The 12,329-nt window shown below is 40.7% G+C and overlaps 1 protein-coding gene across 2 annotated transcripts; it reads left to right on the forward strand.

The window, feature by feature from the left end:
• Window positions 1–498: 498 nt before the first annotated feature.
• On the forward strand, window positions 499–10,633 carry sar1b (secretion associated, Ras related GTPase 1B). 2 transcript variants are annotated; one of them, XM_071543082.1, is made up of 8 exons: window positions 499–654; window positions 3,063–3,102; window positions 4,248–4,323; window positions 6,578–6,697; window positions 7,600–7,665; window positions 8,043–8,146; window positions 8,811–8,942; window positions 9,930–10,633. In XM_071543082.1, the coding sequence occupies exons 3-8, from the start codon at window positions 4,266–4,268 to the stop codon at window positions 10,044–10,046; spliced, it is 597 nt and encodes a 198-aa protein (XP_071399183.1). In that variant the 5' UTR covers window positions 499–654; window positions 3,063–3,102; window positions 4,248–4,265; the 3' UTR covers window positions 10,047–10,633. The 2 variants fall into 2 exon arrangements, with proteins under 2 accessions (XP_071399183.1, XP_071399184.1); XM_071543083.1 differs by lacking the exon at window positions 3,063–3,102.
• The last annotated feature ends 1,696 nt before the right edge of the window (window positions 10,634–12,329 follow it).

Below are 12,329 nucleotides of genomic sequence, written 5' to 3' on the forward strand. Positions count from 1 at the left end.
GCATTTCCTCTTGTGCTCTGGAATTTCAGTGTACTGGAAACAAATATGAGTGAATGGAATCCCCGATGTGTAATGTCTGTGCCGTTTCTTTTTTTTTTTTAGCATTTTCTTGTGTTATCAGTTGTGGCTGAACCAGTAAAATATACACTAATATACACATAAGTGGACTTAATGAAAATCAGAATAATGAGAATAATGATTAACAGCAGAGCAAACTGAATATAAGTGACTGTGTAGAAAAGATCATTCACATGGCTTTCCATGATAGACAGCAAAATGTCATAATCCATCAAGTTGGAAATAATGATTTATGTACTTCAGATGGTCCGTCATATATTTTAACCAGTCTATCCCAGTAAAATATTTTAGCGAAAAGTGCCAGTTAATATTAGTGTGGTATTTACTAAATGAAACCACCGTCTCAATTCATTTTTGTTCACCTACCGGAAAGATGACTGTGAAACATAAACAGGAAGCGGCTAGGCAGAATTTGGGAGTTGTTGGACAGCCATTGCAGTGTCGTGGCTCAGTCAGTAACAAAACACGAAAGCAGAAGAAGACCTGAATTTGCAGGCTGTCTTTTGACCGGGGGACCAATTTTCATGGTTATAAAAGCGAACACACTTAGTGAATTCATCTACACGTAACTAACGGGTAAGTTTTCGGATAAATTATCTCACGAAAGATCGGAAAAGAGTGCGTGTGAAAGCTCGGCATCTCTGTTAGCTTGTGCGGTTAGCAAGTTATCATGGCTGCTAACGATGCTACGCTAGCATTGCTAACACCAAGTTGGCTAACTCGATAGCTAAAAGGAAGCCTCAAACTGTATATAAACTGGAGCTAGCTCGCTGATATGTTTTTTTTACATTTATATCTGCGAATGAGAGAAAACGTGCTCTCGTTTTCACTAGTTCCCGATGTTTTGAGCGCCATCGTTAAGTATTTTCTAGCTAGCGGCTGGCTAGCTAATGTAGCTACCCCTTTTCTCCCTTCGCTACTGGAGCCTGTTGATGCAACGTCGCCTCCTGGAGAACATGACACGTAGCTACTGGCTTCCAGCTAGCCAACCTGTTAGCCCGGCCTCACCCTAACATTAAGAGATAAACGCTAAACCTCTATGTTTTACTATGATCTCACCATCATCATTCTGAAAATTTGACATTTTAGATTTTTAGCCAGTGCGGAATGTGCTGGCGATCATCAATGTAATGTCGCTGCTAGGTTAAATGTTAGCTAGCTAACGTTGAATGTGATTATTATAACAAGACTGGTTTGACAGCCGGATCGGACCGCATCCATTCCTTTTATTTTTTCACATACACATCTGTATTTGGTCTCTTTAGAGTAGTTTGGTACTTGGCTTTTACGCTTTTGTGTGGAAATTATTATTGATTCATATTACTTGGCTGAAATAATGGAATAGGTAGAATCTGTGCCTCTCTGGAAAACTTGGAACCCCACTATTCAGATTATCTTAATTTGTTATTAAATGTTTTAGATGTAATTATGTAATGGTTCCTTATTATTCCAATATCTGCATAAGTACGTTATTTTCAAACTGTGAGGAAACTGTTTGCTTCAGAGATTGAATTCAAAGGTAGAATGCTTTAGAAAACTAGCAGTGATTGAAGTGACTACTGTATGTTAATGAGGGCAAACTGTCAGAACCTGCAGCTTAGGTGATTTGTTTGAATTAACAAATGCGGCTCCTGTCTCCCCCTCTGTAAACTTTTGTTGCTGAAAATGTTTACCTGAGGTAATTGTCCTTAACCTGACTGACAGATATTTGTTTTGCAGAGGCCAAAGTGTTCAAGTCAGTTATATCTGAAGGCATTACTAGCGTGACCACCTTCATTTAACAACAACATATCCTTTAAAACCGGTCTTTGTTGCTGTCTGTTGGTGAACATTTTCATTGCCACGGGCTGGTTAATGCACACTTTTTTGGTTTGCTGAACTCTCAAGCTTTGATAGGGTTAGGGTTGTGTGTGAGCTAGGCATGCGGCTGTATTTTACTGTGGTTGTTGTAGGTTGTAGGTCTGTCAAACCGTTTCACCGGCATCCACAGCTGTATCACGCCACACGTGGGAGCCGGCTTCCAGTGCCAACCCACAGTGTCGTAGCAGCCAGCTGGTGCGAGCGGAGGGAGCAAAGGGGACTGGAGCGTAGTTGCTGACGTGTAATTCAGCTGTATTTGCATGGTCTTGACCTTTGGCTACCATATACTTTAGCCCTGGACTTGTTTGCATGTTATGCAACGAGGACTACAGGTCGGCCCCGGCTTACCTTGTTCTGATGCCATTCTAGCTGTCACAGAGATGAAGAAGCAGAGATAGTGTGTGTCTACTATGGCAAACATATTGGTGTCGTGGAAAAAAAGCTTTCCTGTATCCAAAAGCCTCTCCTTTGGTCACAGAGGAAGTTTCTTTTCCCTCTGCCTTCTTTTTTTTTCCTTCTCCTTTTTCACGAACAAGAGACACTTATGTCTGAAACGTTTGATCACATGTCTCTCGGATGAGTGAAAAGGAAGCTCGAAAGTGAATGAGAAGAGAGCGTTTCCACACAGAAGCACCAAGCTGTTGCATCTAGCCAGACAGCAGGCTGTTGATTTTATGTGGCTAGAACAGGCCCTGTTTCAATTCCATTTTGTTTTGATTGAAACACAATCTGGTTAGGTTATCTTGAGTCAGGATCTAGTGGATCTCGGGTCTAGTCAGGATAATAGGCTGCACTCTCAAGGCCCTCGCAGATAGGCTGTGTCGAACAGAACGCATGTCTTGGCTGTTAAGAATCTGTCAGACTGTGTGTGATCATTGCTCTGAACCGCCTGTCCTTCTGTCCAAAGAGTCCTACAGGAACAAGATAATCATGACTGTAGAAACCCAGCCACTTACTGTCATTGTTCTTATCACAAGTTGCTAAAATCTCTGATAGGTTGAGGCAGATTGCTTCTCCTCACAACTGAGAGACCTCACGTTTATGAGGTCTGTGGGGAGCGGCGCCTTACTGATTTCCCTTTGTTCTGTAGTCTGATACTTAAACTTGTCATTTTGTTCTCTCAGTCTCTTAGGTTTTCCAGGAACATTCAGCAGTAAGCCATAGGCAAGTAACAATATATTATCAAACATGAGGGATATGTAGTCGTTATTTAGGCCTAGATTGTGTAGCTGAAAAAAATATTGTGATATCAGTCATCGTCAGATCTGGATATCAATCCAGTGAATAATAATTACAAGTGGCTGTTGAAATCCCACCATTAAGACCATATAAAGTAGCCTCACCGAAACACGTTTGATTATGGGATAATTTGTCTAATTGTTTTTGGTCAGATTCTTATCATTATTATTATTATTCCCCTATTGTAAATGGCTCTAGCTCCTAGTCTGATTGGTCAAAAGTTTTCAAATTTGGCGCACACATCGCAATTCCTGGTAAGCAGGTCTCCAAGCAGTTTTGTCGTTTTTGTCATTTGGCATGCTGAACAAATTTCAAATTGGGACCCATAAGGTCCGTCTGGGTAGATTTTCCGCCATCTTGGAAACTTTGAAAAACCTTTGACAGTCTTTTCCTCCTGAACCGTATGTCCAAATGACACCAAATTTGGTATACATGGTTCATGGACATGCCCGAACAAAAATAAAACTTTTCGGAATGATCGGGTAAAAAATGGCTAATAAAAGTTATTAGCCAATCAGATTCTGAATTCAATCTATCAGAAGTCCACTTCACAGTGGCCTATGACCTTGAAACTCAGTGGGCACATCGCTGACTGCACCTTTAGGGACTGCACCAAGTTGTGTTGGTGTTGATAGCCCAAAGAACGACCACACGGTACTGATTTCAATTTGTGCTAAGCTAACCGCTAACACCAGAAATCACACATTAACAGCATCTACTCATAAACGGTGACTTGCATTCACTCCCGATCGCTTGTCGACACCTCTCGCACCGGTCCTGAGTGATTTTCAGAGGCGGTTGCTGTACTGGGCGGTCACACGCTGTGAATACCTTTCGAGGCTGCTTGCAGCTTTAATTTTTACTTGATTCCCAAGATTTTGAACCCCGCTATTAGGTATACGTCACATCATGTCACAAGATAGGTTTGTCCTCACAGCCAAAATAAAATGTCCTGGCTGACGTTCATTATTATCATTGTTTTGTTTAAGTGTTTGTCCCTGTGTTTGGTCTTCTGTATGAATTCATGTCTTCTTACCTCTGTGTTTTTTTTGTTTTGTTTTGTTTCTCAGGATTCAACAGCTCCGGATATGTCATTCCTATTTGATTGGTTTTATACTAGTTTCACTGGCGTACTGCAGTTTCTAGGTGAGTACTGGTGACCAGACACACTAACACACAATTAACATCATTTCACTGTTAAGAACTGTAAATAGGTGATTGCATACAAGGCTGACTGCTTTGTTATTTAAGTGGAAATTGTAGAACCCATGTCTAACCAGAATGGTGGAACCGTACAAAGCTTTTGCTAAAGTTATTATGTAACTCTGTGGATGAGGTTGTAATTCTAGAGGCCTTTATGTGAGTATGTCCTGATTAATGTCTTCAGTGATCACAAGAGCAGCTTCAATTGTTACAACTGCTGGTCTCTCCTACATCTTGCCCGGGTGTTCAGTGAAAAGGTGGGCCGATAGTGTTGTACACAATAGTAGGCTTTGTTCCTAGAAACCCATGTTGTCCCTCTTGTGGTAGAAGGCAGTAAGAAGCAGAGTTTCTACAGGTGTTGGTTTACTTTGTGCCTCACTGCCAAGCTAATCTGAAACACAAATACCCAGATAAAGAGGCAGGCACCACTCCTTAAAGGCTGATGCACACTACTAGATTTCATGGAAACAAACAAACAGCTAAAGCCCTTGTCAAGATGAGGGTATTTCAGCAGTACCTTAAACACATGCTGTTTACAAACGTATGCTAGAAAATAAGCAAAGATGTCACAAGAGAGTTTTTGGCCTGTTTCCAGTCTGGTCCATTTGGATAAAAGAAGCACAATGGTGCAATCAACCATGGTCACCATTCCTTTAAATGCTTCTGTATAGTTTGAAATGGCTCTGTGTAGCTGATTGGTTAGAGCACTAATGCTGCCGGGCTTATGGGTTCGATTCCCACTGGGGCCACCCATGCTACAGATGTATGCACTCATGTTACTGCAAAGTGCCTCGGCTAAAAGCATCGACCAAATGACATATGCTGTGTGGATACGAAAAGGCACCCAAAGGAAATTCCTCTGAGAAACGTGACATCGTGTGATTTTTCACTCCAGTCTTCTAAATTGGTCTGTGACGGACTGATCAGATTGAAATGTGGTGGAAAATCTCGTAGTGTCTACCAGCTGCTCTCCTCCCCAGAGTCTCCTGCTCTAGTTTCTCTGTCAAGCGCTGCTGTAGTGAAGTGGTTGCTCCTGCTCACCCTGTCAGACAGGTAGTGTGGTGCTGCTGTTTTTTTTGCTCCTGTGAGTAATAATGACGTCCAGGAGAGCTGAGTCAGTCAGTTCGACATAAATACACTGGTATCACTACACTGACTCAGAGAATGGTGAATGCGTTACGTAGCCCAGTCGTGACTCGTGACCTCGTTCTAGATACAGGGGAGAAAAGAAGTTGAGGAAGAAGTGGGTTTGAGTTTCCTCTATTTGTTCAGCCAGTAAAATGAAAATAACAGTAAAATCTGGTCAAATTACCCCTTAAAGCAAAAAGTGCTTAAAAAGCTTAAAAGTGTTTAAAATTAATGGTTTTATTGTGATAAACATTTGACTACTATAACCCTAACTGTGACCAAAAGATGACATGAAATCAAAAGTAAAACATACAGTACTGTGCAAAAGTCTTAGGCACCCAAGAGTTTTTATGCAGATTGTGTCTTAGATGTTTATTCATTTTTTTCTGCATTAGTGTGTCAGTAGACCGTTCTTTATAGTACATTTTTTGATATTTAGAAACTTTTAATTTAATTATTTTTGAAAACATCTTCATTTTACTTTTTTTCTTTTACATGTGACTTTTACTAAGACTTTTGCACAGTACTGTACTTCCAAGCACCCGTCCTACATAAAATTACAGATAAAAACTTTTTTCCCCCCTCATTACGCACAATAAAGAATGCAAGGGCGTAAGTTGTTTTTGGGGAGGGCGGCTCATTATTTTTAATTTTCTTCAATGTTCATGCAGTGTAATTATAGTGATTGGCTGTGTCACTAGGTGGTGCGCACCAGCTGTGTTTTTCATCTCGCATAAAAGGATCTATTTATACGTTTGTGAAGATCCTGTGCATGCCTGAGAACAAGTCTCAGCGTGACAACTTTTTATTGTCAAGTGTCACCTTTTTTACCGAGTCGATTGATTGACTGATTGATTATAGGTTCAAAACCACAATTCGTAAACCCTGACAGCCTTGAAACTTATTAATTTTCTTATCAGACTGAGCACCTGTTTCCACATGCGGTGACAGTTTTCCTTTTTGCGCAGGTTCCAAAGACTGAGCGTTGATGTATAATGCGATACGACCCATCTGAAAAAGATGGATCGTTTCCAAGTTTGAGTTCTCACGTTTTCTGGCTTCGTTTCAGGACTGTACAAGAAATCCGGCAAGTTAGTATTTCTTGGCCTGGACAATGCTGGCAAGACGACGCTACTGCACATGCTCAAAGATGACAGATTGGGACAGCATGTGCCAACTTTACATCCGAGTGAGTCGGTGCTACACTTACGCACTCACGCACACACAAGCACACTCAGTCAGTTATTTGTTGAAAGCCAGCCATGCAAATAAATGCAGGCAAATTTGGACAGTTTACTCCTAGACACTTCTCGATTTGCCATGGTTTGATAACTCTTAAGCAAACTACTGTTGAAGGCCATTTTTAGTTTGCTGAAGCGGTTGTAACCTATTATATTTCTATGTACCTATTATTGGATTATTATTATTATTATTATGTATTCAGTCCAATAACTCAGACCTAGATTGGTAACTTTTCCCCTAATTTGGCACATATAGTCGCCGTGACTCAACCAACACAAAGAATGGCACTGATTGGCCCACAGGGGGTGCTGAACATTTTTGCCTCCAGGACCCATAATGACGGCCATAATTGTTTTTGCCGCCATTTTGGATTTTTTGAAAAACCTTTTAAAAATCTTCCTCTCATTAACCACAGATCAGAACGACACAAAATTTGTCAAGTAAATGAATTTGGTGTGCCTTTACTTAGTTTGCGGAAAGCTAAGGGACCGGTTTAAAAACTCAAATCATGACATAGTAATCAATCCACTTGGAATTGTTCAACAGGTTGGTCAGAAACATAATTTTCAAGATACCTACCAAGCCACATCTTCATTTGTTGAGATTGAAGAAAATACAGCCAGTTGATCTTCTGTTGTGTTGTGACAGCAAAGACTCCAGTACCCACAATGCCTCGCAGGGCAATAGGGGGACTTTGCCACTGCTTCACAGGGGCTTGAACTAAGGCCTTCTGGTTGAAAGACTACAATCACTAATCACTGCACCACCCTGCTGATCACACATGACTGAGCTGCTTGACTTTTCAGATGAGTTTTGAGCTTTAACTGTTTTGTTTTTTTTCTCCACCAGCCTCGGAAGAGCTGACGATTGCTGGCATGACCTTCACCACCTTCGATCTTGGAGGCCATGCACAAGGTATGTGTGTGTGTGTGTGTTTTGTATTCATAATGTGTATGTGTTCAGGATGCTGTGATACCACTTGTTTACTGCTGATATGATCCGTTTAGTGTCGCTGAATAATAATGATTGAGATCAATTTTAGTTCACGAGGAAATGTGTGGGTTAGGAAAAGTAAATCATGCAGCACAGAAGGGGAATTCTCCTCTATCAACAACCTTTGCTTACTATTAGGCTAATATGAGATACCATGGTCAGTGTCCAAAGTGTGTGTGTGCATGCACACGTGCCGTTTGTTTTGTTGTTGCATGTGTCACAGCAGCACAATGCAAAACCATCTTACTGTTGTTTTTGTTTCTCTGTGTGTGTGTGTGTGTGTGTGTTTGTTCACCCAGCCCGCAGAGTGTGGAAAAACTACCTCCCCGCCATCAACGGCATCGTCTTCCTTGTGGACTGTGCGGATCACCCCAGATTGGCCGAATCAAAAACAGAACTTGATGTAAGTACCTGCCTGACCGCTATCACACAACAGAACTTTTTTTTTTTTTTTTATACGGTGCAGAACTCCCCTAACATCAAATCACAAATTACGGGTCTAATTGGTGTTTACCACCTCAGGAAAGTTGAGATAATGGTAGTTAAGTTGGTGTCACACTAAATTAACTTTCAAACATTTCTCTGTGATTGTCTTAATTTTCTCCTACTGATGGTTTTGTACTATTGGAGAAACCCCGCCCCTCCAAGCAGGTTATACACAAAGTTACTTCAAGTTAATTAAAGTTACTATTTGGCCTTTCTGATCCTGATGTCATATCCTAACAGCCTTTAAAGAACAATATCAGCGTGTTTTCAGTTTTTTTACTTGTTTTTTTTTTTGTTTTTTTACATTTTCCATCCCTTTAATGTTAATTGTGACAGTTTCTACATGTATGCACCAGGATTAAAGATATTTTTAAATCAGTTTTGCCAAACTTCTGAGGCTCATTGGTTGTAAAGGCCAACCTCGGCACGTTCACGCCTGTTCTCTGGACTTGTCGAAAGTCATTCTGAGAAATGTAGGAAATAACTGACTCAAGTCGAAGTAGACAAGGCAGGTTGAAGAAGAGCGACAACCTCTGGCTTTATGGTTTGGCCCAAAAGTAACTCCTCCTCTGTCCTCTCAGGCACTAATGACAGACGAGACCATTGGAAACGTGCCTATCCTGATCCTGGGCAACAAGATCGACAGACCAGAAGCCATCAGCGAGGAGAAGCTAAGGGAGATATTTGGATTGTATGGACAGACAACAGGCAAGGTGAGGAGAGACAGCGCTCATCTGCCACCCAGTCCACTACTAACCCCCCCACATCGTGTTAGAAAGCAGTTTTCCTTATAGTGATGTTTCACCGGGGTAGAACATTTCCAATTTTTTGTGTGTGTACCTCACAGCATTCATGAATGGCCAACTACCGAAATTGGCCACTAAGGGGACCTGTAGTCAGCACTACTTTCTTACTTTCATTTTGAAAACCTACTCCAAAGTATTGTAAGTCTAACAAAACATCTTGTACAAACAAGATAAGATGAGATTCCTGTGGAGAAATTGGATGAAAAGGGAAACTTCAAGACTGCATCAGAACCCAAAGGTGGATTATGGGAATTTGGGTCCCCAACCCAAAATATTCTGGAAACACTGATGTCGAAATCACCAGGCTCAGTTACATTGTCAAAGCGTCCCTGCAATCCTGGTTGGATAAAATACTGTTAGCTGGTTGGTTTGTTGCCTAAAACACAGTAAATGTTGTTATTTTTTTTTAAATATGTACACCCACCTGTAAAAGAATTTAAAAAAAAAAAAAAAAAAAGTTTTGGCTTTCAGTAAGTGCAGTAGGTTTTTGTTTTTTTTCTTAACCCTTACTTCTGACACTGACCCCAATAAAGGTTATAATCTTTAGCTTTTGAAAACTGAGATACAAGCTCTAATATTGAAAACCTCCGGTGAGAAACGCGTTGCCTCTAAGCCATGATAATAAAGGCATTTGAAATTTCATGCTTTTAGTCTTTTTCCTCATTACTGGATTTAGAGTGTCTTGGCCTTTGTGCAGACAGCAGAATTTACTTTTTTCTCACCGGAGGTTTTCAATCTTAGAGCTAGTATCTCAGCTTTCTACAGATTTGTTTCCTGTCCCCGAACTAAAAACTTCACTACTTTTTCTTAATCCACAACAGCACCAAGTGTTACTTCTGTCTCCCTTCTTCACCTGTTTGCTGAGTGAAAGAAACTGATTCTTTTCCCCCCCAGGGCAACATTGCCATGAAGGAGCTGAACACGAGACCACTGGAGGTGTTCATGTGCAGCGTGCTGAAGAGGCAGGGCTACGGAGAGGGCTTCCGCTGGCTCTCCCAGTACATCGACTAACGCAGCCACGCCCAGCACCGCCGCCGCCACCACCACCACCATCAGGGGGGCGCTCGACCCGACCACCCAGGCGCCCACCGCTGCCACCAGTACCACCATACTCAGCCCCATGTTCGGTTAAATAAGTCTGCCTCCACCGTCAGAGAAACCAGTACAACTTGATCCCAATAGACTTTTATTGGTCGAACATTTTGGTACCACACTTACAAGCATACATACTTACATAAATACATACATACATACTTACATACGCACATAAGCTCATTTCTATCTCTCTCTCTCTTTCTTTTTCTAAGAGAGTAACATAGCATTGGTTCCACAGCAGAGGTGTTCAAATTCAGACGGATGAATCTTTTCTATATCGTTTCCTGCCTTCTCCCCCTCCCATTTTGCCATCTGTTGAGTGTGACGATAAATGCATTATAACTGTAAATCTGTACATGATTCTATTGGTATACCAACGACTCCCGACCCCCCTCCTCTCTCCCCCCTCCTTCAACACATTTCAAGCGATGAGAGAGCGATTATAGTTGTACACGTCGCAATACACTTTTTTAACAGTAAAGAAGACATTCAGCCTAGTATTTAATCACTTTAATCACCACGTTTTGGTTTTGTCTTTTCTCACGTTTTCTTTTTTCTTCCTTTTTTTTTTTTCACATGGGTTCAATAGACATAAGACAAGTGTGGCCACGTATACAGCCTTCACCGTAAAGATGTGTGTCTGTGTGGCTGTTGTACCCATTTATTAAAATGGAGCAGTGCATTTATCTCAGTGTATCGGAAATAAGATCCATTTTGTTTGGAAGTTAGGATATTCTCATTCAGGAACAGGACTTTTCTATCTTGTGGGCACAGTAGCACTGAATGGATCTAAGCAGTCTGTCGGCTCCCTTTTTTAGAGAAGCGTGGGGTGGAGAGAGACCACACATACAGCAAACAGGAGGAGATTTTAATACAAAGTAATATTGGCTATAACCGTCTTTCACCCATGTGAGGTTTGATAATGAAATTGCATAGATAGCACAATGATCAGATGATGAAAAGAAAACTATTTAACTGTGAATGAAATTATTGAAAAAATAAAGTAAAATGAAAAAAAATAACATGCAGTAAGAGAGGAAGGAGAAACGAAAACAAAAGTTGGTTGGCAGGTTTGTAACATCTAGTAGTTGTCAATGTTAGAAGTCCATCTTACAGATGAGTCTCCATGCAGCGCAGACCTTTGACAGGTGAATCTAGTGACCAAGTGTAGATAATGGAGGACACACTTCCCCAGCGGGAACAGATAGATAGGCCTAAAACACCTATAAGAAAGGGACCATATATATATGAAATGTACATGAACATCGTACATGGATTTTGTTTTTTTATAAGCGGTGTCCCTTGATCTATGTGCATTACCAGAAACTATTATGCATGCCTTGTTCTTTTGATTTTTAATCACCATTATTCCAGAGAGTACAATATGAGGGAAGAAGATGCCAAAATTTACAATGTTAAGGAATTTGAGAGCTGATTGTCATGTTTTTTTTTTTTAAAGGAAACAATGGAATTGCGCATAATACACACTTTTCTGTTCCTGTCCCTTTGTGTCTCTTTTATTCCCTCATGACTACGTGATAAGCTCTTCCGACAAGGGAGGGACTTGCTGTTGTTTGCATCATAAAAAATTGTAATAAATGTTTGCAATGAATAACAGGCTTAACACTGGTCCACAATGAAGACTTTGTTTTTTTTGTCATTTTTCTTTGGTTAAATAACTGCGTTCTTTTCTCTCAATCTGACAATTATACCAGTAATATGTCCTTTATACAGTAGTTTGTGTATGTAGCTAATGTACATAGAAGTATGCATATAATAAAGTAAAGAGTGTATAGGTTATGGAAAACCGTTAATTTGTAAGCTCTAAAATGTCCTAAAAAGCCCATTTGCTGCACATTAATTGGCCTCATGATGATAAGCACTGTACAGTCTCAGCCTCTAGAGGGCGCACATGGCATGGAAAATGCTACTTTTAGGATTTATAGGAGTGCTGCACAATTTATCTTCATCCTTTACACAGATGACAATGAATCATACTTGGTATGAATGATAAGAAAGTAGTTCTTTAAATGACAGTGAGTAGATGAACATCAAAATATCTTTCAAGGATTTCTCAGTGGAGCTTGGCTTTCCCTGCCTTCCACTTCACACCAAGTACAGTTGCACCACTGTCTGTTCTTATCAGGGTTTGGGCCATTCATGAACCGAATTGAGAATGCCTGGTAAATTCCAGATCAA

Source organism: Centroberyx affinis, unplaced genomic scaffold (genome assembly GCF_046629955.1).
Source record: "Centroberyx affinis isolate AG114_WGS23_722 - 3 ecotype Tasmania unplaced genomic scaffold, CSIRO-AGI_Caff_v1 ptg004218l_1, whole genome shotgun sequence".
NCBI lineage: Eukaryota > Metazoa > Chordata > Actinopteri > Beryciformes > Berycidae > Centroberyx > Centroberyx affinis.

What these genes read in the sequence shown, in the direction of transcription:
- sar1b (XM_071543082.1), top strand. Translation starts at nt 4,266, where the DNA reads ATGTCATTCCTATTTGATTGGTTTTATACTAGTTTCACTGGCGTACTG. An exon ending in TCTTGGAGGCCATGCACAAG is followed by an intron (nt 7,666 to 8,042) that starts GTATGTGTGTGT and finishes TTGTTCACCCAG; the next exon opens with CCCGCAGAGTGTGGAAAAAC. An exon ending in AATCAAAAACAGAACTTGAT is followed by an intron (nt 8,147 to 8,810) that starts GTAAGTACCTGC and finishes CTGTCCTCTCAG; the next exon opens with GCACTAATGACAGACGAGAC.